The sequence below is a fragment of the Sus scrofa genome, chromosome 14 (genome assembly GCF_054392235.1).
Source record: "Sus scrofa isolate SSC_HxYL_T2T_F1_AM1 chromosome 14, Sscrofa_HxYL_maternal_Yorkshire_Landrace_v2.0, whole genome shotgun sequence".
Lineage (NCBI taxonomy): Eukaryota > Metazoa > Chordata > Mammalia > Artiodactyla > Suidae > Sus > Sus scrofa.
Genome location: NC_139396.1, coordinates 61,508,072 through 61,535,952, shown reverse-complemented (window position 1 = coordinate 61,535,952; position 27,881 = coordinate 61,508,072). Strand labels below are relative to the sequence as shown.

The following is a 27,881-nucleotide window of genomic DNA, read 5'->3' as shown; positions in this document are numbered from 1 at the left end:
GTATCTAGACATATTTCTCAATGCTATTCAGCAGGATCTCCTTGTAAATCTATTCTAGGTTGTCCTACTGTTTATTCTTTATTCTTCTTTTCCTGCCTTCTTCTGGATTCACTGAGTACTTTCTATTTTGCTTTTTAGGGACACACTCGGAGCATATGGAAGTTCCCAGGCTAGAGGTCGAATCAGAGCTACAGCTGCCAGCCCACGCCACAGCCACAGCAATGCAGGATCTGAGCTGTCTACAACCTCCACCACAACTCGTGGCAATGCCGGATCCCCGACCCATTAAGCGAGGCCAGGGATCAAACCCACATCCTCATGGATACTAGTAGGATTCATTTCTGCTGCACCACAATGGGAACTCCCTCACTGAGTACTTTTTAAGTTTCCATTTTATCTCCATTAGTGGCTTATATTTGGCTGTCCTTTGTTGGTTTACTTTTTTTAGTGGTGTCTGTATGGTTTACAGGTTTAACTTAATACAGTCTGTCTCCAAATCATATTATACCATTACACATACAACGTGAGAACCTTACAACCACGCAAGTATTTCTGTCTTTCCCTCCCGTCCTCTGTGTTATTGTCATAAATTTTACACTTCTACTTGTATTATAAAACCCACACTATGTTGTTAGTCTTTTATATTTACCGAAAGATTTATTATTTTTGGCACTCTTTGTTCAGGAACAAATCTAAAGAAATTAACAAAAATGTTTGCAAATCATTTTTTCCCCTCCCTCCCCCATTCACTTTCTCTTCCAAAAACTTGTCCTTCTTTCCCTTTCCCTGATGAGTTTTCCCTGCCTGGGGAGCTTCTCTTTGCATTGCTAATCTGTGCATGCTTTTTGGCTGTCTCATCTGTGGCTTGGTTGTGATAATCAATGAAGCTATCAGCAGCCCCTTTGGTGTTGCTAACACATTCCAGTGGCCTACGTTTCAGAAGATCTGCACATTCCGGCTTATGTCTCCTGCCTGGTCTGCCCCACGGGGAGAGGTGTGGCAGGACGCTGGGGCTGCATTTCTCCCTGCGCCTCCTCATCCTGCCCTGTCACTTGGTTCAGCCCCTCCCACTCCCCCTCAGCAAGTGAAAGTGCCACTGATCCCAGGGCCTGGCTGCCTGGGTACCAGATTCCTGCCATCTGCCTCACTCCTCTGAGCCAGACCCCCTCCCTGACTTGCCTTCCCCCACCCGCAAAGGAAGCCAGACAGGCCACACAGTGAGTTGAAACCTTAAGTACCCACAAGGGGCTGCTCTGCTCAGGCCACAGACACAGAGTCTTGTGCAGTGTTCCTTTGATTTCTCTTTTTTTTTTTTTTCTTTAAAGGGTAGGAGTGGTGCCAGTTGGGGAGGGGTGATGGTAACTAGATCACAGTAGAGGGGAATTTCCTGGGCTAGGAGGGAAGGAAAGGCTTGGGCCCTGTGTTTACGTGTTGCTTGCCCCCATCATGCTTTACATATAATGAGCACTCACAGAGGCCTGGAGTAGCATGGACTGCAGTGGTGAGGTCTTGGTGACAGATGGGCTTGGTGGGGCTAGGTTCTGCTTGAATCAAGGAGATAAAGATAAAGACAGACTCCCTGCCCTTGGTGAGCTGTGATGGGCTGGTGGGACATAGGCACTCAGGCAGATATTTCCTTTGAGTTTGACACGTGCTGTCACGGGATGTGTATGAAAGGGCCTTGTGTGGCGGGAATGTGGTCAGGGAGGGCTCCCTGGAGGAAAAGGTATTCTAAGCTGATTCTTCAATATGTGTTTAATTGGAAACTTGACATTTAGGAAGGTCCCAAACCTTTGTCCTTTATATAAATTATAAGGATCTCCATAATAAGATTTGAAAAATCTCTTGCAAAAGATGCTGTAAAACCTTGGAGTTCCTGCTGTGGTGCAGCAGGTTAAGGATCTGGCACTATCTTTGATCCCCAGCACAGTGGGTTAAGGATCTGGTGTTGCTGTGGCTGTGGCGTGGGTTGCAGCTGACACTCAGATTTGAACTTCTGTATGCTGCAGGTGCAGCTGTTAAAAACAAAACAAAACAAAAACCTGAACCTTGTACATTTGTCCCTAAATAAGTGTTGTTTTCTCCTCTTCAATATTGCTGTAAACAGTGATACCTGTTTAGCATATGTTTGTCTTTTAAAAGAAAAAAGTTTTGTTTCCTTATTGTAAATAGATTTGTCTTCCTCTCCAGATTTTTTTTTTTTTTTTTTTTTTTGCCTGCAGCATGTAGAAATTCCTGGGCCAGGAATTGAACCCATGCCACAGCAGCAGCCTGAGCTGCTGTAGTGACAATGTTGGATCCTTAACCTGATGCACCACAAGGGAACACCACCCTCTGGATTTTTTTTTTTTTTTTTAACGTATATTTCTTCTACCAATTAACTACTGTAATAATACAGGTTTTAAGCCTGTCTTCTACTTTGTTTTGTGTAAAGGGGGAAAAATGAAAAAGCTGGAATCCTACCCCCAAAAATAAAATTTTCCATAATAAGTTTTGGGAAAGTTTTACAGAAGAGGCCCCCTCATAAAAACCACGCATTCCTTTTTCTTTAGGTAGGCAGGGTGGGTCCTTTTTATCCTCGTGTTGAGGAGGAAACTGAACTGTTGATGAGTCTCCCTGGATAAGAAAGGATTTAGCCTGTGAAGGAGACAGGAGGGTGGTCTAGGCAGGCAGCACAGCACATGCAAAGGCCTGGGGGAAGAAGCCTTTGCATGTATGTTCTAGTAAGTTCATTGGCTCTTATTTGGCATCCTGTATTGTCCCATTTGGATCTGTCAAACTCAGACCCAGTCACAAGGCCAAGGACAGTCTTTATTGCTAATTTAAAAAAAATTTTTTTTTTTAGGGCCACACCCGCAGCATATAATGTTCCCAGGCTAGGGATCGAATCGGAGGTATAGCTGCTGGCCTACAACCACAGCCACAGCAATGACAGTTCTGAGCTGTGTCTGTGACCTATACTGCAGCTCATTGCAACTTTGGATTATTAACCCACTGAGCAGAGCCAGGGATTGAACCTTCATCCTCATGGATACTAGTCAGGTTTGTTACCACTGAGCCACAAGGGGAACTCCCCAAGGGCAGTCTTTAGCCTTTGCTTCCTCAGTGGAATGACCTTTTGGGGTGGCTTGTTTGGCAGTTGAGGTAGGACTGGCCTCTGTGGCTTCTGTTATCCTCCACTCAGATGTTGAGCTCTGTGGGTGCAAATTCTTCTTGGGCTCCACTCGGGTGGAGCCCGGGGCCGGTTCCGAAGGCCATTTCCACAAGAGTTTGGGGCCTGAGATTGCGTCCTGGGCCCACTGGCCCCAGCGGTGAGCCCATATGCTTTTGTGGCAGGAAGGACCTGGTTCCTGTGATAAACGCTTGACCTTGCCCCTCTTCCGGAGGGAAGCTGTCAGGGGAGGGAGCTAGCTTTGTATTTGGATTTCAGGGCTGGACTTTGGCACCGCGGGAGTGGGCTGAGGGAGGGATGAGCACTCTGAGAATTCCCGGAGCTGGCTGCATGCAACTTCCCCATGCCCGGGCCAGAGCAAACAGGAGTAGCGGCTCTGTATGGTTTCTCAGACCTCTGCTTCCTGTGCCCCTGAGATGTTCAGAGGTGACTTGGTCAGGGGAGGAGAAAGGCCCTTGGTTCAGATAGCCCCATGGCTCTTCCTGTCCTCGGTTGCTGCCCTGTCCCCCTGACCCTCTTGTGCAACTTCTTCCCCTGGCCCTGCTCCCCCTTCCAACCAGCAGAGCTCATCTGGGGGATGTTCCATCCTCCTGCAGGAAACAAACGTGGGAGGCATCCTGTACTCCTCTTTCTTCAGAGCCACTCAATTACTGGCTCTCCTTGATTTACCTAGTTTTATTTAGAGCACTGTGACTCTCCATCCACCTTGGGTGAGCCACCCCCTCCCCCCCCCAGCCCCAGTTCTCCTGCACATGCTGCTGATGTAAATTGCAAGCCTGGTCCTGCCCTTCCCTGCCTGCAGCCTTCCTTCCAAGGCTTGCCCTTCCAAGTCCAGATGCCGCAGCCGGCCTGCGCTCCTCTTCCCCCAAGCTGGGACTTGTGCTCTGAACGCCAACCCCTTCTGTCTGCCAGGCTGTGTCTCACCTCTGCCTCTGCTCCTTCCTGTGCCAAGGAAACCCTTCCTGCCCCCTCCCCCAGCCCCAAATATGACAGTTTCCCACTAGTTAGCGCTCCCTGGGGACACACACTGTATATTTGTCACCCCTGTGCCCAGCATGGTGTTTGTGGACACTAATGGGGCCACCACGGGTAGAGATGAGGTGGTACCTGGGGGACAGATGGAAGGATTGGCGGAATTCCCCCATCCTTGCGATGTCAGAGGCTCTTGTCACACAAATTCTATAGATGCAGGAACTGAGCTCAAAGAGGTGCAGTGCTAGCAAGTGACAGAGTCAGGACTTAGACCTGCATTATCCAGCTACAAAACCCACGCTATGTTGTTTTGCAAACTCATATACTTGCTGAGGCCACAGAGTGTTGTGAATGGATGGAGTGGGCCAAAAAGAGGGGAGTAAGGCACTAAATTTCATGCTACAGCCTGTGGTGGCCCTGCAGGAAAATAGACCAGTGTCGTTAGTTCTTTTTTTGGTTTGTTTGTTTTAGGGCCGCACCCAAGGCATATGGAGGTTCCCAGGCTAGGGGTCAAATTGGAGCTACAGTTGCCAGCCTAGGCCACAGCCACAGCAACGCAGGATCCAAGCCGAGTATGTGACCTACACCACAGCTCACAGGAATGCCGAATCCTTAACTCACTGAGCGAGACCAGGGATCAAACCCGTATCCTCGTGGATTCTAGTCGGGTTCGTTAACCACTGAGCCACAAGTGAACTCCAGTGTTAGTTCTGACTCCTCCTAGGAAGCTAAACAGTCTGGCTTTCATGTGAAATATCACCATTTCTTTAAAAAGCACAGAGATACCCAGAGGGTGGTGTGGTGGGTTGCAGCCTTCAGGCTTTAGGCTGGGGCCTCTGCCATATTTATTCTCCATTGCCTCTTTTAACCCCCTTCCCCTTCCCTTGGTCCTCGGGCCTCTAGAATCCCCTCCGAAAGGAGAAGAATCAGAGTTCATTACTCGAAAGAGATCTTGGAAAATTATCTGAGCCAACCCTAGCCATTGATGATTCCTGTTTCACCAAAAAGATAGGTAGGTGTGGACAAGACAGGAACTGTGGAATCTCTGCTCTGGAGGCTGTGCTTGAGGGCCTGAGCTGCTGGGCCAGCCCCATCGCCCCACCCTCAGAAGCTGCTGGCACTTCATGATGTCTGCCACCGCACACCAAATTGCCCTTGGCTCTAAGGGTGGCACCGCCCCTGGGATCTTCCCTCAGAAGACCTGGATGCCGGGCAAGAGCGCTGTGGCAGCGCTTTGTACCTGGTTTTGAAGTTTGTTCCTCTTGTGGAAACAGAAGTCCTTTTTCATAGCCAGTGAGACTTGACTCCTCTCATCCCAGCTCCTACCTCAACTACGTGTGGGGTAGGACAGTGGACTGGGGCCAGGCACCCCTTTTGCTTACAGGCAACCTTCCCACACACGCTGCCAGGGAAGGTGCCCATGGAGGAAGACATCACAGTTCTGGGCACAGCAGGAAGGGTGGATGGGGACAGAGACTTGTACCTTTTTAAAATTTTTATTTTTTTATTGAAGTATAGTTTATTTACAGTGTTTCAGGTGTACAGCAAAGTGATTCCATTTTATTCATTTTATTTTTTTCTTTTTTGGCTGCCCTGTGGCATATGGAGTTCCCAGGCTAGGGATCAGATCCGAGCCATAGTTGTGGCCTAAGCTACAAGTGTGGCAATGCCAGATCCTTAACCCACTGTGCTGGGCTGGGGATTGAACCTTTGTTCCAGCCCTCCCAAGACACCGTTGATCCCATTGTGCCACAGTGAGAACTCCTATTTTGTGTATATGTGTGTGCGTGTGTGTATAATATGTGGTATTTTTTCAGATTCTTTTCCATTATAAGTTATTACAAGATATTGACTATAGTTCCCTGTGCTATACAGTAGGTCCTTATATATATATATTTTTTTTTTTAAATTTTATTTATTGGCCACGCCTGTGGCATGCAGAAGTTCAAGGGCCAGGGATCGAACCCATGCCACAGCAGCACCATAAGCCGCAGCAGTGACAAGGCCAGATCCTTAGCCTGCTGAGCCACACAGGAACTCCATATATAGTAGTGTGGATCTTTTAATCCCAAATTCCAAATTTATCCTCCCCCCTTTCTCCTTTGGTAACCGTGAGGTTGTGGCGCAGCAGAAACGGATCCAACTAGGAACCGTGAGGTTGCGGGTTCTATCCCTGGTCTTGCTCAGCGGGATAAGGATCCGGCATTGCCGTGAGCTGTGGTGTAGGTCACAGACACAGCTCAGATCTGGTGTTGCTGTGGCTGTGGTGTAGGCCAGCGGCAACAACTCCGATTAGACCCCTAGCCTGGGAACCTCCATATGCCACAGGTACGGCTCTAGAAAAGACAAAAAACCGAAAAATAATAATAATAAGTAAAATAAATAAAAAATAAAAAGGAGAAACAGAGAGTTCCTGTTGTGGCTTAGTGGGTTAAGAACCTGACATAATGTCCACGAAGATGGGATTTGATTCCTGGCCTCATTCAGTGGGTTAAGGATCCAGCATTGCCATGAGCTGAGGTGTAGGTTGCAAATGCAGCTCGGATCTGGTGTCGCTGTGGCTGTGGTGTAGGCCGGCAGCTGCAGCTCTGATTCGACCCCTAGCCTGCAAACTTCCGTATGCCATGGGTGTGGCCCTAAACAAAACAAAACAAAAAAAGGAGAAACAGAAGTTCCCCGCTATGGTGCAACAGGATCAGTGGCATCTCTGTAGCACCAGGATGCAGGTTTGCTCCCTGGCTGGGCATAGTGGGTTAAAGGATCTGGGCACAGTGGATTAAGGGATCCATGGTTGCTGCAGCTGTGGGGTAGGTCATAACTGTGGAGTGGGTCTGATCCCTGGCCTAGGAACTCCACATGCCGAGGGGCAGCCAAAAAAGAAGAAAGGGGAAAAAAAGGAGAAACAAGTGGTGTTGAAGAGGGCAGTAGTGGGTGGTGCTTCATCAGCTCACTGCCTGTCTTGGTGAGTACTTCCTTTCTGGACATAGAGACAGGCAGGGGAAGAGGCAGCAGCCTCGCTGGCAGTTTTGTTCGGATCAGAGTTTGCCTACGTAACCTTAAGGCTCACAGGTTTTGGTTTTTTGTGTTTTTTTTTGTCTTTTTGCCTTAAGTCGCTCCCACAGCATATGGAGGTTCCCAGGCTAGGAGTCTAATTGGAGCTGTAGCCTTCAGCCTACACCAGAGCCACAGCAACGCTGGATCCAAGCTGCATCTGTGACCTACACCACAGCTCATGGCAATGCAGGATCCTTAACCCACTGAGCAAGGCCAGGGATTGAACCTGCAACCTCATGGTTCCTAGTCGGATTTGTTAACCACTGTGCCACAACAGGAACTCCGAGGCTCCCAGTTTTATACACAGTTGCTCAGGGCAGAAGCAACAAGATTTCTTGTCCTGTATATTCTTGGGACCTTTAGACCAGGAGTGTCCAGGGCAGCTGTATCCCCCAGTGCACAGCACATGGCCGGGCATAGAGCAGGTACATTGAGTGCAGAATGAGGGGGTTTGATGCTTTTGACTCATGCTGGCCTTCCCCCTCCTCTGGCCTCTGGTCCTCGGCCCCTCAGAGTGAGAAGGCATTCTTAGCAAACTGCAGAACCTGGCATGTCTCATGGACTGAGTGATAGAAATGGTCTACCTGAACTGTCACCCAAAAGAAGACAGTCTCCACAGTTCAAAATCTAACTTCCAGGGAGCTCCCTTTGTGGCTCAGCGGTAATGAATTCAGCTAGTATCCATGAGGTTGCAGGTTCGATCCCTGGCCTCGGTGGGTTAAGGATCCGGCGTTGCCATTAGCTGCGATGTAGGTTGCAGATGCAGATCGGATCTGGCATTGCTGTGGCTGTGGTGTAGGCTGGCAGCTGGAGCTCCAGTTCAACCCCTAGCCTGTGAACTTCCGTATACTGTAGCTGTGGCCCTAAAAAGACAAAAACAAACAAACAAACAAAAAAAACCAAACTGATTTCCAGACAGACTTTTGGAATACTCTGTGGACATTGGGGACTTCTTGAGTGATGTTTTGGGACATTATGGTTGGGTACTGCTTTTGCCATCTGTCCTGGCTCTGCTGGGTTGGATTCCCAGAGCCCCAGATGTCAACTCCAGTAAAACACAAAGCAGGGCTGAGATGGCTCCTTCTCCTTCCCCCCATCAATCTCCTGAGGTAACCAGCTGGGCTTGGTGGAGGGAGGCCAGCTCAGCCATGCCAAGCTGTGACCTGGGACCCTTTGCCACGTGAGCCCCCCTCAGACACAGACCGTGCTGTTCGGTTCTCCCATGAGAGAACCTGCCTCTGCTCTGGGTCTGGTGGGCTTCTTGCTGGCGGACTACAGGATCTCATTTTGGTTCTGTTCCCCCTCCTCTGCACTTTTTTTCTCTGCATGTGAGCCCTGCTAGCAAGACTGACAGTCCAGAGGAGTCCCTTCCCTGGGTGCTTTTCCTTTTAGGAAGGTCTTTCCCTCCTTTCTTTCTCGTGTGGTTTCCCAGTGTGACTCTGGTTAGCCAGAGCCCCAAGGACTGTGTCCTCTATCTGCTCCCTCCCGGTCAAGGAAGAGACTGAGTTCCCAACACAGAGAGTCGACAAGGATCTGAGCTTGCAGAGAAATCTGTCTTGCCCTCCTTTGTAGATGAGTGACACCATCCCACCAGGGCCTGTGTGGGGTGCTTTGGAGGGACAGGAACAAGACTTGGGGCTCCCCCCTTACTCTGGAGGTGCTGTCAGTCATGTGGCCCAAAAATCTTGTCTTGCCCCAAACCAAGCAAATGGCTTCCAAATTTGTGAGACTGGAAAGGTCAGGGCCAGATGGTGTAGGTACTTCTTGGGAAGTAAAAGTGTCATCGAGGGTCAGTTTGGAGGCTGCTGGTCCTGGCTCTTTCCTGCCCCACCTGCCCCTTCTCTGCTCTTGACCATGTCAAATAGCAGTTCCAGCTGTGTTCTGCAGTGTCATAGCCTCCACATGACATTTGTGGCAGATAAGGATCACGAACTGCCCATCCTAACCGAGGACGCAGCCTGGGATTCTGAGCACCTCCTCACTCTCTCGCTCAAGAAAGCACATCGGGAATTCCCCTTGTGGCTCAGCAGGCTAAGAACCTAACTAGTATCCATGAGGATGCGGGTTTGATCCCTGGCTCACTCAGTGGGTTAAGGATCTGGCATTGCTATGGCTCTGATTCAGCCTGTAGCCAGGGAGTTTCCATAAGCTGCGGATGTGGCCCTAAAAAGACAAAAAAAAAAAAAAAAAAGCAAGCATATTGGATCTTATGTGAGTGGGACTGACAGTCATAGAGTCATCTGGAACTCATTCAGTTTATTTTTGAAAAGTAAAAGCAAATAAGTTGAAAAGTAAGTACTTTATGATCCTTAGCTAAGGACAGGTGGTGGCACGCCTCAGGCTGATCGATCACACATCAGGCCCAAGATCCTTTGTCCCTCCCCCAGTTGGTCATTAGGTGCCTTCAGTGGAGCTCTGACTGCCTGTCTGTCTCCTGATGACTCTCATGCTGCTTCTGCCTAATTCTGGGGAGCCAGTGATCTGTCTGTGCCCCAGAACCAGAACCATGGCCCAGGCCCCTCCCTATGTCCAGATAAGAAATCCATGGGGTAGTAAGGGAGGGAGGTCCTCAGTGCCTGGGGTGACCCTGTCTTGCATCACACTGTTCAGGTGGGCCCTAGCATGGCACAGCGGGGAAACACTCTTGCAAGTCGACCCACCAGGCAGCAAGTTAGCCTGGAACATGGAGCTCCCCATGCCACCACTAGGGGCTCATCTGTGGCTCAGCACCCCGGCTGAGGGGGAAAGAAAGGGTGGAGGGCATGCTAGGGGCCAGCCTTCTTGGATTGTTCCAGGAGCTCCAGAAACTGAGGCTTTGAAACAGAGAGTGTGGAGAGTGGTGACAGAGCGAGGGACAGCTGCTGGCAGCAATATTCCTTTCCCAGGGGTATCATGGAAGAACATGAATGAGCTATTCTCGTGGGGTGGGGAACTCTGCTGGCCTGCAGAGCACCCTTAATCAGGCATCTCTTAGCCTCTTTGCCCCGATCTAGAAAATGAGGTTGTAAGGTCAGCCTCCTGGTAGATGCTCAGTAAGGATTATTTCACATCTCTGTCTCTCCCTATGTCCCCCTTCTAAGCTTCTTTCTGGCCTTGCAGCTCTGTCTTTGGGTCCCTTCGTAAAACTCTGCGGGGTTCGGAGCCTAGGTGGCAGGAGCAGAGGCTTCTCTCCTCTGGGAGGTCAGAGGCAGGGAGCTTCTGAGAAGCTTAGCCAGCTCCTTCTATTGACATGATTCCAGGTTCGAAGCCACAGGACTCTCAGACAACGGTGACTTCCCAGCAGGTGGCAGAGCTGGTGTGGGGTAGGGGTCGGGGGTTGGGGGGGGCTAGAGCCCTGCAGCTTCTCTCTTGCCTTCGTCCTTGCAAGAGAATGAGTAGGAAGCTTCTGGGCTCAGCTGATGAGGACTTGGAATGAACTGGAGGCACAGAAGGGTGAGGTCAGTGGTTTGCTCAGCAAGGGGGCCAAAGTTAGTGACAGACCTGTCACAGCTCCCAAGATTCCTGGCCACAGTCCCTGGCTCCACTCCCTCCCCATCGTGTCCTTAGGGAGATGCAAGTTGGTGTCAGGATGGGTTTCTTTACTGAGTGCCTCCTTGTATGACAGCAGGAGGCCCAGGAGGCTCTCCCCAGCAGGAGTGGTGGTTTTTGTATACTTTTTCATTGATTACTCACCCTGTGCTCTATGAGGTGTCTGAGTAACTAAAGCCCAGAATTGCCACCCAGGCGAGTGAGTGGTGTAGATTTGAACTGTCCCCCTCTCTACTTGGAGGTCCGTTCTTTCCACTGAGCCACACTGCCACATGGGCAGGATACCAGGAGGGTACAAAGAGCTAGGTGACCATCACAGCTCCTAATACCACCAGAGCGGCCAAGTCTCTGGTATGGTAAGACGGCTTTGTGGTGCTACTTAAATGTCACCCTGAGCTCCCGCGTGCACATGCCAAGAGTCTCTTTGAAGCCTCACTTCTTATCTTGCAGTTCATTTGCATTTTGTATTTGACTCCATGAAGTAGCCCCCCCTTTTTTTTTTTTTTGTCTTTTTGCCATTTCTTGGGCCGCTCCCGCGGCATATGGAGGTTCCCAGGCTAGGGGTCTAATCGGAGCTGTAGCCACCGGCCTACGCCAGAGCCACAGCAACAAGGGATCCGAGCCGAGTCTGCGACCCACACCACAGCTCATGGCAATGCCAGATCCTTTAACCCACTGAGCAAGGGCAGGGATCAGACCCGCAACATCGTGGTCCCTAGTCGGATTCGTTAACCACTGTGCCACGACGGGAACTCCCATGAAGTAGCCTTTTAATTTAAAGCAGTGGTTTCAATTTTTTGTTCCTGAGGCGGTTTGATCCCATCAGATGGTGTTCCTGTGCCCCTGGCCGCCATCCGCCCCCTGAGAGTATGGACATCCCTATAGATGGTGGGGGAGGGGGACATGTCAGTATTTTGAATAAATAAAGGGAGGAGGGGTCCCCTTTGACCAGAGAGGCAGTTTGCAGAGAGCAGGCCTGGGCAGGAGGTAAAGGCTAGTTGGGATCATTTTCTGAGAGGCTCCGGACCACAGTGCCAAGCCCAGGGCTTTCAGTCTCCTCCTGTGTCCTGTAGGCAGCAGGGGCCATCCCCCTTGCTTGCATCCAGAGGCTCATGAGGATGTTCATGGTGCTGTGGATCTAGCAAGGGGGAGGGAGGTTCCTGCCTTCAGAGGGCAAGTGTCTAGTTAGTGGATGCACACAGAAGAGGTGGGATTTCGGGGGTCTGCTGCCAGAGCTAGAGCAGGGGAAGCCAGGGCAGGGGTTTGAGAAGGGGCTGAGTGAAGATTTGATGCCAGTCCAAGTTGTTGGCTTCCTGTGATGGAAAGAAAGGGAGGCCAGGAAAGGGGAGGCTCCTGGGAAGGAAGGAAGAACCTGTGACACTCAGAGACAAGGAAATGTGGGAGCTGGAAGGGGGCCTGGCAAGAGAGCGCAGGATCGGGAGGTGGCCCAGATGCTTGATCGGGGAGCTGGGACCTGTTCCGAGGCCTTTGGAGCCGTATTCACTAGAACTTATTGGCCAAGAGTGGGTAACTAGCGCTGTGAGATCCACAAACATCAGGAAGACTGAAGCTCATTCCTAGAACAGGCAAACTTTTGAACTTTGTGTTTGGGTCTGTGTAGGGTGGCTGAGTCACTTGGAGCCCCTCCTAACCTCTGCTGATGATTAGCAGGGGTGAGAGGCCCCCGGAGCCGCCCTGCTGTGCAACAGGCGGACTTGCCTCAAAGAGCCCAGATTGCAGGAACGGATTGGAGTGAATGTGGAATAGCTGAGAAAAACCCCAGCCCCTATGCCTCCTGGTTTCCAGGCAGTCAGATTTTTTTTTGTTAATCCACGTTTCACCCTGTGAAGGAACCACGGGGATGGACCTGGAGTTGGACCCTAGGCGTGACCTTAAAAAGTCCAGAAGTCGCTGGGTGACCTGAAGAGGTGGATGACTCTGACCAATGAAATGCATCCAGTGTTCTGGGCGTTCTGGGGGAGGGTGGGGCCTGCCGATCCTGGACCCAGAGATGTGTTATTGACAACAGAAGTGAGACTCTGCTGGCCTGTCAGCCTGGCCCACTGCTGTGCCCGTTGTGGGGGGTAGGGGTGGGCAGAGTATACCTGGGCAACTTGTCTCACCTGCTGCTGCTTAACCTGCCAGAGCCCCGTGGATGGGGAAGCTGTAGAGGCCTGGGGCCTGGTCCATGGGGGGCTCTGTGTGTGTGCTGGTGCTGTAGACAGGGCCTGGCACAGTTAGGCTTCTGCCTGGAGCTCAGGGTGACCTCCGGAGTTGCCTTTCTGCCTTTATTCTCTCAAGTGTCTGGTTACCTATGACCTTGGGTGCCAGCCAGGCACCCAGCAAAAAGCCAACCTGTCGGCACACTCAGGCTGTGTCAGCCCCTGCTAGCAGGGCAGACAGGACCCCGCCCTCCTAAGGCATCTGGGCAGTCCAGGAAAGAAAGGGCCACCTCCCAGCCCTCTGAGCAGCAGATTGGAAGACTCTGGCCTTCTCCCCTGGTTTCCTGTGTGTCACCCCCGGCCCACACTTCCTTCAGGGCTGAGAGTAAAATGACAGTTCCTGTTGAGGAGGCATGAGTCAGCAAAGGAGAGTGGTGGCTGAGTCTTTATAACCTCCAGGCATGGCTATTAAATATTTAAATGACACTACAGTATTGATTGTTTCTCATCCATCCCCTTAGGAAAGCAGTTCCTGTCTGGGATTTGGATAATAGAGATATCTTGGATTTAGACAAACTCTAAAGGTTCTGTATAAATCTCACCTGAAATTATGTTATCTCCCCCTCAGAGCTTGCTACCAGGCATGGGAGCAAATTGGGTTCTGCCCATTTTACAGATAGAGAAGACGACCCCAAAAGGTGGTTCTACCTGACGATGACGACGGGCACCCAGCAGCCTGGGCCTGGCGTCACAGCATCCTAGCACAGGCTGTGGTCTCTGCTCACGGCCTGTTTTCTCTGGTCACAGTTACTTTCCCACCTTTCTCCTCCTCCTCACGCCGTCCCTCTGTCATTCGGCTGTTCATTCTAGCTGCTGGGGATGTGGCATCGAGCAAGGTAGACAGAGCCCCTGCTCTGGAGAGCTTAATTCTTGGAGAGGAGGCAGTCAGTTGACAGGAGCTCAAATTGGCAGGGAAGGACCCTCTAGGAGCTTAAGTTCCTAGTCAGTGTCCAGACCCTGGGTCCCCGGGCTGGGTGGTGCAGAGCGTATCTGGCCTAATTGTAGATTGGCCCTTACTGGTCCCAGATCTGCCTTTCTTCCCAGGACAGTTATCAGGATAAATATACCCAGCTCCCCATTCCTAGGGAGTTACTCACCGAGTGCAAGGGCCCCGCCGTGGATTAGATTACCTCTGCTCCAACTGCACCCTGCTCAGAGCTGGGGGATGGGGAGAGTGCCTCCTCTCCTGCACTCCTTCCTAATGTCGAAGAGTGTCAGTGGAGGGGCTGAGATGAGACCATCCCTGAGGAGAGGAGCCCGCCTGCCCTGCTGTTTACATAGCTCCTTCCTTAAGAAGGGCTGAGCCCTGCTCACTGCTTATGTCCTGAGCTCAGGCAGCTGTAAGGAGTCTGGGCAGCTTCTTCTCTGACACTTGAGGCCACCAAGACTGCACAGGTGGTCCATCCAGGGGGCCCGAAACCTCTCTTAAGAGCCCAGAGTTCTGAAGGAGCGGAGTAGGCAGGCTGAAAGGCTGGACCTCTCCAGGACTGGTGGGGAAGGGCCTTGCCGAGTTGGTGCTGTCGCTCTGAGAGTCAGGGTCAAGAATTAAGTGGCAGGGATGGACAGTTGGCCCTGGGCTGTTAGGAAGGCCTGGTGCTATGGCAGCCTCTTATAACCTGTGTTGGGGCTCTCATGGCAGTGTTGGCCACACCTTGCTTCTGCTTGTCAGGTCCTAAGGAAACAGCTGCCTGGGGCCATGAAAGCTGAGTTAAATTGGCCTGTGGAAAGAAGGTGGGTGAACTGAGTCTTGGAGAGATCTTATTTTTATTCTGGGCCTCTCCTAGGCTGGGCCTCAAGAATACAAGGCTAGGAGTTCTTGTTGTGGCAGAGCAGAAGTGAATCCGACTAGTATCCATGAGATTGCGGGTTCAATCCCTGGCCTTACTCAGTGGGTTGGGGATCTGGTGTTGCAGTGAGCTGTGGTGTAGGTTGCAGATGAGGCTTGGATCTGGCATTGCTGTGGCTGTGGTGTAGCCCAGCAGCTGCAGCTCCGATTTGACCCCTGGCCTGGGAACCTCCATGTGCCGTGGGTGCAGCCCTAAAAAGCACACATGCACAAAAACAGAAAAAAACAAGGCTGGTCGAGGTGGAGTCTTCCAGGTGGCCAAAGGACCCTGTTTCTTTTAGCTCAGCCTCATGCCAGTGCGGCAGGGGAGCCTGTGAACTCTGGGATGGGACAATGCCCCACACATACCTGCCCCATCATGAAGACATGGTGGGGAGGCTTGACCATAGCAACTTTGTTTTCTTCAGAGTGGTGCCCCTAACTGCTGATCCAGGATTGCAACATCCTTTGCCTTCAGGAGTGGAATGGGACAGGAAGGCGCTTTTCTTCTTCCCCTCCAGGGCTCACCATCTCTCTGGGAGGGAGCTCTATTCCAGGGACTGTGCTAAAGCAAGCCATTACTATTCTCTCATGTCATTTTTACTCCTGTGACTGAGGTAGAATGCCCATTGAACAGACGAGAAGACTGAGGCCTAAGAGCAGTTAAGCAGCCTGGCCAAGCAACCTGGCCACAGGGTAGCTGTGTGACTCAGGATGCCCCTGTGTGATTTCCAACATCTAGTGTCCTCAGAGCCTGGGAGGGAGGATGAAATGGCTCTGCCCCCCCCCACACACACACCTTTGAGGAATCCTGGATGGCCCTTTATCTCACTCTCTTTGGAGTCCGCCCAGTTCTAGGTCCCTGAGCTTGACAGTCTTTATCACACACTAGGAAGTGGCCGGGTGTTTGAAAGAGGCTTGACTTGTCTTTCTACTCCAGTTGGGGGTAGAGGTGGGAAGGGTTAATTGATTATCTTTAACTTATTATTGGGTGTATCTGTGGCTTAGCTCAGGGCCCCAGAGCTGAAATCAGGGGGAGATCCCTTAGGGGGACTCTGTCCCGTGGTCTTGTGCTCCTGAGTAGGTTTGGGAATGTGAGGGGTGCAGCTACAGCATTTGCCCTGGAATGCGGGCAGACTGGCCCCTAGGTCCCCTCCCACCCACAGCAGAGAGCCTGGACACCTGAATCTGAAGTCCCTGGGGGCTGTAGACCCAGCAGCTCCCACCTGCTCTTCAGGATTATGCTCACTGGTGGTCGCTGGGGCCCAGGAAAGGTGTTTCACCCTGGCCTGGGCCTGGTGCGCTGTGCCCACCCAGGTGCCTGCCCTAGGGCAGTGCAGCCTCAGCTGAGGCGACAACTACTCTGAGCCACTGTTCAGGTGCTGCCATGGCATCTGCCAAGGCAGCACTGGAAGTGAGGGCATGTCTGTCACCTGGGTTCCCACGCTCTGCATCACTCTTGGATCGCACCTTCAAATGATGTGTGCTTCACGCACAGGGCAGAGGCTTGGCACCCAGACCCTCTTGTGTTCCTCCTCATATCCTGCTCCGCCCCTCCAGTCTGGTGCAGCACATTCCCTGCCTCGTTGAAACTTTACTGGCGGCTGGGGGCTCCTGGTAGTTACCTTCAGTTACTCTCCTCAGTGGGGAGCTGACGCACCAATGGCGCCCTCTGGTGGGCAATGCCCTTCCCTGCTAGGGAGCCGCTGGGTGGCCTTTGCCTCTGCTGTGCCGGGAGACTTTGCATTAACTGCCCCCCCTCCCCCCACCCCGCGGCCTGAACCGAGAACCTTTCCCCTCCACACGTGTGGTGGACAGACACACCCAGAGACCTGGGCTTTCTCTCCTCTTGGATGGAAGTACCAGAGCCTCCATTACCTGGCCCAGAGAGGCAAAAAGCCTGCAGAATCTAGGGTAGTGTCCTCCAGAAAAGGCAAGCTCCAGAGAGAGCTCCTTCACTAGGGCGACTGGAATGGTCAGAGTGCCTCTGACTTGTCCGTTGGGTCTCAGGCCTGGGTCCAGAAATTTAGTGGAACCCTGCTTAGGAAGTTCCAGGCCTGCATGAGTGAGCCCTGACTGCTTCAGGTACTGCTCCTGTGTGTATGGGAGGTGTCCTTCAAACATGTGGAGGGAGGGGGTGTTTTAGCCACACCATTTTCTCTGACTCCTTCTTGGTACATAGCAGGAATCTCTGAGCCTGCTCCAAGAGTATTCAGAGCTGGCGCCAGGCAGTCACTGTAGCTGAAACCTACACTCCCCGTCCCACCACCACCATGGGGCACTGCCAGCAAGTGGACTCCCCTGTCCAGTCCTCCATCTTCCACCTCTGTTTACTCAGGCGGGGTGGGGTTTGCTGAGCTTGCAAGGAGACTTTGCCCTGGCACAATTTGGAGCCCGTGGGGAGATAGTAGGCTTCGGCGCCCATAGAAATCCTAAGAAGAGGCCAGCAAGTGCTCCTCAGTGTCTCCTGACGTCCTGGCTCTTCCCTGAGGCACTTGTGGGGGGCCCAGGGGGGACAGGACCAAGGATGGAGAGAATGAAGGAAGCTGCATTGCAACCTGCAGCTGTACATGTCCTCTCACGCAGTCAGACACAAGTTTGGACAGTGATCTGCCTCATATCTCTGACAGCCACACGTGTTTCACTTTGAATGTTACTTTATACTTTGCTTTTCTCTTCAAGGTTGCCCTTTTCTTGTCTAGCTCAGATCCTACCCATAGAGGACTTAGGAGGAAAAGTTAGCACTTTGCACCCAACCTGACCTCCTTGGAGAAAAATCTTTTTCTGATTTCACAGAGTCAGTAAGATGTGATGTTTGAAGCTTCCCGTCTACTAGCATCTGTTATTCCATATAAACCTCATACCAGTGAGATGAGGTGGGGGTTAGAAAGCCCAGCTTACTGAGGACACTGAGGCTCAGGGAGGTTGTGATTTGCTCTGTGGCCATGGGTAGTATAGATGGAGGAGCTGGCACTGAACTGGTGTCTGGCTCGACTCTCCAACTTGTGATATTTTGTCTCTGCTCCTTTCCACCAACAGAGGTATCTGTGTTGAAAAGACTTTGTTGGAGTTCCCGTCATGGCGAAGTGGTTAACGAATCCGACTGGGAACCATGAGGTTGCGGGTTCGGTCCCTGCCCTTGCTCAGTGGGTTAACGATCCGGCGTTGCCGTGAGCTGTGGTGTAGGTTGCAGACGAGGCTCGAATCCCGAGTTGCTGTGGCCCTGGCGTAGGCCAGTGGCTACAGCTCCGATTGGACCCCTAGCCTGGGAACCTCCATATGCCGCCAGAGCAGCCCAAGAAATGGCAAAAAAAAGAAAAGAAAAGACTGTTGAAGACTCACAGAGTAGCCAACAGACTTGTGGTTGCCGAGAGGGAGGGGGACAGGGAGGGATGGACTGGGAGTTTGGGTTTAGTAGATGCAAACTATTACATTTAGAATGGATAAACAGGGGTTCCTGTTGTGGCTCAGTGGGTTAAGAACCCACCTAGAATCCATGAGCATGCGGGTTCAATCCTTGGCCTCAGTCAGTGGGTTAAAGGATCTGGCAGTGCTGCAAGCTTCGGCTTGGATCCCGCCTTGCCGTGGCTGTGGTGTAGGCCGGCAACTGCAGATCTGATTCGACCCCAAGCCTAGGAACTTCCACATGTCACAGGTGCAGCCCTAAAAATTAAAATAAATAAATAAATAAATGAATGGGGAGTTCCCTTCGTGGCTCAGCCTTAACAAGCCTGACTAGGATCCATGAGGATGTGGGTTCGATCCCTGACCTCACTGAATGGGTTAAGGATCCAGTGTTGCAGTGAGCTGTGGTGTAGGTCGCAGACATGGCTCAGATCCTGCAATGCTGTGGCTGTGGCATAGACTGGGAGCTGTAGCTCCAATTTGACCCCTAGCCTGGGAACTTCAAAAAAAAAAAAAAAAAAAAAAAAAAAGAGAGAGAAAGAGAGAAAGGAAAAGAAAAGAGCCTGTTGAAGTCAAAAACCAATAAGCCAAACTTGGAGTCAGTCATGAGTGAGGTGGGGGGAGGTGATGCAGAGGGCAGTAGTGTCCCTGCTTCAGAAGGTTTGATGAGGGAGGTGAATCATCTGTCCTCTGTTGAGTGTTTGTAGCCTGGGGTAGGTATGTCCCAGCTGTGTCACTTCATCCAGCTCAGGTGGTATGGAAGTGTGCCTGTGCCTCTCTGAACCTCAGTTTTTCCATCTGTGCTGGTGGGTTAGGAGGAAGTAAGGTGACAGGTGAACCTCCTGGCACATGGTGGGCATTCAGACATGGCAGCTGCCTATTACCCCTACCAGGCTTGCCCTTGTTGCTCTGGGGGGTTGGCTTTGCCCATGAGGGAGAAGGAGGGACCCCACCACTGCTGGCTTAAGCCCAGAGGAAGTGGAGACTCCGTGTGAAGCCAAGATAGCAGGTGTGGCCCTGGAGAGCCTGCTGGGATTGGCCCTGGACACTGGTTCCTTTTCCGCTGTTACCTAGACTCACACTGACTCCCTCCAGTTCCGGTTTGCTAGAGACAGGAAGTCAGACCTCTTCTGAAGGACCCGGAGAGGGAGGGGGCATAGGAACTGACTTTCCTTGGAAGTCAGGAGACATTCTGGGCTGTGGAACAAGCTTCTGATCAGCTGGGTAGGAGCCTGGGGTAGGTATCTATTACCAGCCTAGGGTTGGAGCCTGGGGATAGGATACAGCTGGGAGAAGGTGTGGGCCCACAGGCCCAGGCCCTGGGTGAGGCCCTTGATCCTTCTTACTTCCTCTGAGCAGGGGTGGGGGTGGGGACAGGGCCACCAGAAAGGATTGGACTGGCCGCGCTCAAAGTCTGGGCCCTGCCATACAGAAAGTTGTCCTGTGATCATAGCAGCCTCTTGCAGGGCAGATTTTTGGGGCTTGGGGCTTTTAAGGAATCAGACAGTCCTGTCACTTACCAGCTTTGTTATCTGGGGCCTGTCCCACCACCTTTCAAAACCAATTTCCCCATCTGTAAAGGGAGAATTCCCACTTCATGGGTATTAGGAGGACTCACTAATACCATGTATGTAACATGCCTGGCACAGTGCCTGTCAATAGTAAACAGCCAAGATCCAGCCATTGCTTTTTGGTGATTGTACTGAGTGTCCCCAACCCCAGTAGGTCAGCGGTGGGGGGACGGGGGGGGGGGCAGTGATCCAGGCAGGAATGAGGGTGTGGCATGTGGGACTCAGGCTCTCGGCTTTGGGGCTGTTGAGGGCCCCAGGATCGGGAAGATCAGCAGTTGTCACCCCTGCCCCTCTAGCTGTACCCTCCTTGTCTGGGGACAGGGGAGATGCAGGCTGCCCGGTCCAGGGTAATGGAATTTTGCTCTTGAGGGCCAATTCATCTCCTTGCTGCTGTTAAAAGCAGAATAGTGGGGCCCTTGAGCCTCTGGGGCCAGGCTGCTTGCCAGGCTTCCACAGAAACAGCCTACCGAGCAGTCCTGCCCGGCTCTGCCGAGGAGGTGGGGAGCACTGCACCAGCCTCATCCCAGCCCCCACCTCCCCACACACCTCGCCAGTAGCCCAGAGACTGAGGAGAAGCTTGGTGCCTGAGGTTTGCTTCTACCTGATCAGGAAGGCAGGTACCACTGCAGGGGCCCCTCCATTGGGGGGGTGCTGAGAAGGCCTAGGCTCTTGGAAATTAAGTGGGACCTGGTAGTGCCCAGGCCCCTCCCTGTGACGTGGGGCCCCTCCCGCCCATGCTCTCCGCCTTGCCCTGCGGAGTCAGTGCCTGGTTCCAGGCAGGCATTTCTGACTCCCAGCCAGCCAGCTGCACTGCCAGGGCCTGGTCGGGAGGGAGTGCAGGTGCCCAACTCCCGGAGGTAGAAGAGCCCCCAGGGCGGCCCCAGGGGCCTCCAGAGCACCTTCTTCTTGGGCTGGGGGCGGAGCTTCAGGGGCTGCTCTTAGCTAGGTGTGCCCCGGGCTGATACCTTTCTGACCAGAGGCTGGTCATTTCTCCCATGGGCGGGGCAGGTGCTCAGAAGTTGTTAACTCTCTGGTGCCAGCAGGGAGGCTGCTGCCACTGGAGACTACTTTCTAGGATCCCTTTCTTTACCTGCTCCCTACGCCTTCTCTTTGCAGACGCTCTGCTGGCAGACTTGGAGTCCACCACCTCCCATATCTCCAAACGGCCTGTGTTCTTGTCAGAGGAGACCCCATACTCGTACCCAACTGGAAACCACACATACCAGGAGATTGCCGTGCCACCCCCTGTCCCCCCACCCCCATCCAGTGAGGCCCTCAATGGCTCAGTTCTTGACCCGATAGACCAGTGGCAACCCAGCACCTCCCGATTCATCCACCAGCAGGTAAGGTGGGGACGAGGCTTGGAAGTCAGCTTTGGAGCCAAAAGAGCTTGTCTGGCAGTGGATAGGGAGCCAGGGATCAGGGACAAGGGGAGGAGGCAGGAAGCACCCAGCTCCCTGCACCAGATGCCACCACGTGAGGGCCAGTGACCAAGTGTTAGTCACCTATCTCCTGGCCAGAGTGTGGAAATACCCTGGGGAGACTGGCTGTGAGCAGGAGCCTCCTGGGGTGACTTGGGCTATTCCCTTCCCTCACCGAGGAGACCCTGAACATTCTCTTTCCTGCAGCCTCAGGCCCCATCCCCTGTGTACGGCTCCAGTGCCAAAACTTCCAGTTCCTCCAACCCCCAGGACGGCATCGGCCTTCCGTGTCCACGAGCCAGCGAGGAGGAGCACGTGTACAGGTACCCCCCCCAGCGCCTCTGCCTGCTTGGAAATCCTGTGAGTTGTCCGGGCTGGGGGCAGGGGGTAGCTGAGGCCAGGGACAGGCATGGTCACAGCCCTGGCTGTGGGATTCTGCCTCAAGGGTCACTGGGTTAGGCTGTGGAAGCCGCTGGGTGCCTGGCTAGGTCCTGAGGCTTCTCGCCTGGCCCAGTAGCCTTATTGCTGTCATCTTTGCGCTGTGGCTGGGCTGGCTGTCATATCACCCTGCACTGAGGAAGGTTCAGGAACTGAAGCAAGACTTACTTCCTCCAATCTTCTTACCACATCCCTTTCCCACTGTCCGTTCTCTGGCTGGCGGAGGCACCGTATCCCCTCTGTTTATTCTTGAGCATTTGGGGGCCGCCGGCAAAAGGAAGCATGTCTCACTGAGGTCTTCCCTTTGCCTCTCAAGCTTTCCCAACAAGCAGAAGTCGGCTGAGCCTTCACCCACCGTCATGAGCTCCTCCTTGGGCAGCAACCTTTCTGAACTTGACCGTCTGCTGCTGGAGCTGAATGCTGTGCAGCATAACGCCCCAGGCTTCCCCACAGGTAGGCCTCAGCCAGGCCCCCCAGGGTCTCCCCTACGGATCCCCTGCATGGCTCCGGGCTGAGCAGCTTTTCTCTCTCCTTGCAGATGAGGCCAACTCAAGCCCCCCACTGCCTGGGGCTCTGAGCCCACACTATGGCGTCCTGGAACACAACAGCTCACTGGGGGGCAAAGTGGGGCCGGTGACCAAAGAGAAGCCCAAGCGGAATGGAGGCCGCGGCCTGGAGGATGTGCGCCCCAGCGTGGAGAGTCTCCTGGACGAGCTGGAGAGCTCCGTGCCCAGCCCTGTGTGAGTATTCCCTGAGCCTGCCCCATGCTCCAGTGTCTGTCCTCCCATCCCTAGTGTCACCTGTTCCCTCTGAAGGTGCCTCTTGTTTACCAGGCTTTCTCCCAGGCCTTTCGGGCAGCTGGTGAGTCACACAGACGCCATGCCTGCCCTCAGGCAGGTGAACACAGTCCATCCAAAGAGACTGACGCCATGCACGCTGTAGCCCAGCGGCTGTCAGCACCGGCTTTGGAGCCACACGATAGGGTTCGCATCTTGCCCTTCTGTTGTCTCTCAGGCCTGTGTCTTCCCGTCTGTAGAATGGGATAAGGGATACAGGAAAACAGGGATGGGACCACCTACCTCAATATGGGTGAGACCCGACACCACGGTGCCTGAGGAGGAAAGTGCCGATGGAACATTAGCTCTTCTCGGTGTTAGATGTTGTGGGAGCACATGCAGCCTTGTGGAGGATACACAGGCTGCGTGGGCTTGTTAAACAGGCAGGCCTGGACTTGGTCTTCCTGGGAAAGGTGCCCTCTGAGCAGGCCTCAGGGCTCTGTTCCCCTGGCTGACAGCAGTCCCCTCCCAGTGACAGGTCCCCAGGAGAGATTGGGGGGCTCCCCTGGGGAGGGGATTGCATTGGACTCTGGGGTCCTCGCTGATGCCATGCTTGTCTGCAGCCCTGCCATCACTGTGAACCAGGGTGAGATGAACAGCCCCCAGCGAGTCACCTCCAGCCAGCAGCAGACGCGCATCTCAGCCTCCTCTGCCACCAGGGAGCTGGACGAGCTGATGGCCTCGCTGTCAGATTTTAAGGTGCCCTGAGATCCCTCCTCTTCCCAGCTCTGTCCCCTCAGAACTCCCACCCTGGTTCTTCTCTCCCATACCTCAGTGTGAGTAGCTGGAACTTGGCCCCTTAGGGTTTGGGTGTTTCACCCTGAGCCCGGGACCCAGCGGGCAGTGCCCCGGCCATGCCAGGGTACGGGGAAGGGAGGGCCAGGCCAGGTTCCTAGCTGAGCTGCCTGGAAGCCTGTGAAGTCTGAAAAGTGCTCAGCAGGACATTCCTAACTCCCTGGGTGCTCCCAGCTCCCAGTCACCCTGGGAGGGATCAGGAGGCTGGGACAAAGGACCCTGTGTTAATGGCTGCTCCTGGTGGGGGAGGGTGTTCTTTTTCTCCTGGGCCGTGGAACTTGGGATCCTGTGCTGAGAGGTCATTGGCCCTGGAGCCCTTTGCCCACGCTGGCTGTCTTCAGCATGTCCCCTTTCTTTCTGCCTCTGGTTCCTGAATTCGCAGGCTTCCTTCACCAGCCTCCATTCATCCTCTGTGGCCTCTGAGTTCCCATGGGTTCTGTCTGGAACACCTCACCCATCAGGCTGCTGGGCCAGTCCTGCACGAGGCGTCCCTTCCCCTCCATCCTGGCCCCCTGGGCCTGCCAGACCCAAGATGTTTTATTTAGAGGATGCAGTGCCTCGATGGTGGCTGATATTGACTGAATTCTAATGGTTGCTGACTCCACCCTTCCATGTGGGCCTGACTTAGGGAATCTGAGAAGGGGAGCCAGCTCTTGGCCCCAGTGGGGCCTCCAGGCCTTCCTTCGGTTGGGGTTTCATGCTGGGGGTGGGGATGGGGGCAGCCTGGGCTTGTGACCCTCGTGTGCCAGCATTTCTGGGCAGCCACAGTCAGAAGCAAGTCTGTTGGACTCAGCCCTTAGCCTCAGTGTCTTTTAGGCTGTGCGACTTTCTGAGACCACAGCGTCGCGATGCCCCTTGAGCAGCAGCACTGGTTCCAGCTGTGCCCCCAGAGCAAGGTCATGGAGCCCTGGGATTACCTGGCGGGGGGGGACAGGGCCGAGAGCCGAGGCTGCAGGAGGCAGGGTGTTTATCCCAGCTGCCCTCCCTGTGCTCCACCTCACCACAGCCTTTTCTCTGTCTCCCTGCTGACTGGGGTGACCCCAACAGGAATGGCTTGGAGGCCGCTTTCTGCTGCCTGGGTTTGATGGGGGCCAAGGACACGGAGTCCAGGAAAACCTTTTTTGGGGGGTGGGGCCTCTTCCAGAGCCAGTTCTCACACTTCAGCTTTGCCTCCACCTCAGTCTGATCAGTGTAGACAGTGTAGATGGTGTAGACAGTCTGGTCAGTGTAGGTGGTGGCTCTCGGAGCCCTGAGCCCAGGCCTGCACCTTGCAGAGAACTTCCTTCCTCACCTCTCCCGTCTCTTTCTCTCCTCTCCCCTCTGCCTTTTGTTTTTCTCCTCCTCCAGACCAGCTCCTCCGCTGTGGCCTTGAGCTCCCCGGGGCTGCTGTCCAGCTCAGCTCCTTCCACACACCACATGCTTCCTCCTCCTGCTCCTCCTCCTTCTCCTCCCCGGCCCTCTGTATTCCTGCCACCTGCTGGGAAACCCCCCACTCGAGGCCCTGGCCACACCCCTGAGGTCGTCTGCACTGAGGACAGTGATAACTTAGCTCAGGGCCTTGTACCTCCTGTGGCCCCCAGCTGGCTTGATTTGGCTGGCTTTGGGGTAACACCGGACACCCCAAACTCAAGGTCTTCCTCCATGGAGGGTTCTCTGGGGCCACTGGGTACAGAGAGCCAGGCCCACATTTGGAGGGACCCACCCAACCTGGTGTGTGAGCTCTCCAGGGCATCCCCGGGTAACATTCTACCCCACACTGGGTGCATAGGTCCCCAGGAGTCTGGGGACCCCCAACTTCCATCAGCCAACCCTCTGTGTCAAGGGGAGGCTATGGCCGCCATGCAGGGGCTCCTGTGGGGTCTGGAGGTTGTCAGGTCTAAGACTCCTCAGGGAGCTATGCCCAGCTTCCAGCAAGTATCTGAGCCCACCTTGGTGGCTGCAGACCGTCAGGCTGTCTTCCCAGATACCTGGAGTCTCCCGAAGGAACGTGGACAGCAGGAGAGGGCCAGGCCAGGGCCAGGAGAGCAGTTAGGTGGAGAGACACCCATGGGGGGCAGCCTTGTCAGACCAATCCAAGGACTCAAGACCCCCAGGACGCCAGAGGGCACCACGGAAACTGCCGCTGAGGCCAGGAGGGAACAGCTGGAGCTTCCGCAGGCTGTGGTCATGGATACACCCAACACCACTGAGAGGATTTCCACCTCTGGCCAGGCAGGCGGAGCTCGCACGGCTGCTAGGCACGGTCCCAGTCCTGGGGGGCGCCTGGCACGGGGCCACGCCTGCCTAACTGCATGCGACCTCCCACTCTGCGCATGTCTGCTTGGGCAGCCGAGATGTCGTGGCCCAAGACCCTGACGACTGGCACTGGGCAGTGAGCTCTGTGGGGCTGACAGAATTCCTCGAGCCCCAGAATTTCTCATAGTGACTGCTTCTGGCTTGATTAAGGCCTTTCCTTTAGATGAGCTTCCCCTGACACCTTAAAGGATGTGTGCGGGATGGTTAAAAGCATGGGCTTTGGGGGAGTTTCCTAATGGCTAGGATTTGGCGCTTTCACCATTGCGGGTTCAATCCCTGGTCTGGGAACTGAGGTCCTCCATGAAGCTGCTGCATGCTGCAGCCAAAAAAAAAAAAAAGGCATGGGCTTTGGAACCAGATAGAATTGAATACGAACCACGCCTCCAGCACATGCTCCCTGTGTGACCTTGGGCAACCAGCTTCAGTTTTCTCATCTTTAAAGTGAGGGTAATAGGCCATTTCCCCCACAAGGCTGTCCAGAGGCTTAAATGAAGGTAGTGCCTTAAATGAAGAAAGAACACAGCACATGGTCCCCAGTAGGCCGTGGCTGACCTTGCCGTTATTATTTGCTTCTTACTTGATTGAAATTTTAGGCCCTTTTCAAAAACAAAACAAAGTAAAACAACAAAAAACCCAAACCACGAGAAACAAGTAGTTTATAATATAAACAAGGGGGAAAAAAAGCAGTTAAAAGATTTACTAGAAAGACCACATTTTTCTATTATGAATTAAAAAAAAAAAAAAAAAGGAAAAGTCTTCTTCCCTTTCAAGACTGTCCACTTCTATTCTTTCAAATAATTCTTGTGATAGCCCTGTAAGGCAACTGAGAAAACATCACTAGCCCACTGCAAGGATGGAGAAGCAGAGGCCTGGAAGTGAAGTGTCTTGCCCAAGGTCAGGGCTGACTTGGAAAGCATCCTCTCTGCCCCCTGCCTCCACCCTAGTCCAGCTTGGCTTTTCCCTGGTGGTGTGGTTCAGCCCTCCCCTCTTGAGTGCACCCCCAGTGTGGACTGAGCAGCATCGGGGGAGCCCAAAGTGGCCCATGACAGCTTCCCTCCCTCCTCAGATCCGCTCGGTGATCAGGAGGAGCCGGGAGACAGGCCACGCGCACCCCATGTCCCGGGAGCCCTCCCCTCGCCGCCGGCTGGACCCCGCCACCCTGAGCAGGACCCCATCCCAGGAGCGGCTCATCGCAGAGCTGCAGGGCCGTCTGGGCATCCAGCCGGAGGTGGAGGAGGCCACGGAAGCCTCTGCGGAGGACTGGCTGACAGAGGGCGTCATCATCACTGTGCAGCCGCGTGGGAGGCGGGCTGGGGGGCAGCTGGTAGAGAAGGTAGCGAGCAGATGCCCAGGACCGGGCCAGGGCGGAGGTCCTCCAGTTCTTGCCCAGCACTGGCTGGAGGGGAGGTCTGGTGTGTGTGGGGGTCCTGCATCCTGTGGCCTCGTGAGTGGGGAGGCCGGGAGCCCCTGTTTGCAGAGCTGATGTTTCTGCTGTCGTCCTCATCTCTCTCCTTCTTTCCTTCCTCCCAGGTTGTCTTCCCTCCCGGCTCTCCCATTCCCCTGAGAAGAACCTTCTCTGTTCTGCCTTCTCCTCCTCCTCCCAGCCCTTTGCTCCAGCATCGCAGAGACACCTCGGCCAGCAGCTCTTCGCCCCCACCCAGCCCACCTGGCCCCTCTACCCTGGGGTCCCCGGCTCTCCCCTGCGCTTCTCCTGGGGTCCAGAGCACTGGGGTGGGGCCATGGGAAGCTGATGCACAGGGCCCCAGCCCTTTCTCACCTGCGCCCCACTCTCTGAGCTCCGTGGGCTGCCAGACTGACGAGGACCCACTCTTCCCCCCGATGCAGGCAGGCCTCCTGGGGCCCCTCCCTGTCCTCATGCCTGAGCCAAGTCCCCGTGCTGCACACACATGCTCGCCTCTCCTTGTCCCTCCTTCTTTTTTTTTTTTTTTTTTTTCCTAGGGCCACTCCCGTGCGGCATATGGAGGTTCCCAGGCTAGGGGTCCAATCGGAGCTGTAGCCGCCGGCCTACGCCAGAGCCACAGCAACTCGGGATCCGAGCCTTGTCTGCAACCTACACCACAGCTCACGGCAACGCCGGATCGTTAACCCACTGAGCAAGGGCAGGGACTGAACCCGCAACCTCATGGTTCCTAGTCGGATTTGTTAACCACTGTGCCACGACGGGAACTCCTGTCCCTCCTTCTACAGTTCGCATAACTAGGGTCCTTCCTTAGATCTGTCCTTGACCCTGGACCCTCACAAACGTAACCTGATGTCCACAGTCCCACCTCTGAGACATCAGCAGTCCCTTTCTTCCTTGTGGGGCCTGCCCTCCGATGGCCCTTTC

The 27,881-nt window shown here is 53.9% G+C and overlaps 1 protein-coding gene across 17 annotated transcripts in view; it reads left to right on the top strand.

Annotated features, from left to right (window-relative positions):
• PXN (paxillin) overlaps nucleotides 1-27,881 on the top strand; it is a 50,854-nt gene that overhangs the window by 17,934 nt on the left and 5,039 nt on the right. For 3 of the 17 annotated variants that reach the window (XM_084995522.1, XM_084995521.1, XM_084995520.1), the window contains exons 2-9: nucleotides 20,866-21,092; nucleotides 21,378-21,493; nucleotides 21,925-22,061; nucleotides 22,147-22,348; nucleotides 23,008-23,143; nucleotides 24,587-25,450; nucleotides 26,601-26,762; nucleotides 27,065-27,379. In XM_084995522.1, the coding sequence (XP_084851648.1) occupies nucleotides 20,866-21,092; nucleotides 21,378-21,493; nucleotides 21,925-22,061; nucleotides 22,147-22,348; nucleotides 23,008-23,143; nucleotides 24,587-25,450; nucleotides 26,601-26,762; nucleotides 27,065-27,379 (2,159 nt within the window). Of the gene's footprint in view, nucleotides 1-19,334; nucleotides 19,416-20,865; nucleotides 21,093-21,377; nucleotides 21,494-21,924; nucleotides 22,062-22,146; nucleotides 22,349-23,007; nucleotides 23,144-24,586; nucleotides 25,477-26,600; nucleotides 26,942-27,064; nucleotides 27,380-27,881 lie in introns of those variants that run through there. The other 14 variants (XM_021073136.2, XM_021073135.2, XM_084995518.1 and 11 more) reach the window with 6 other exon arrangements.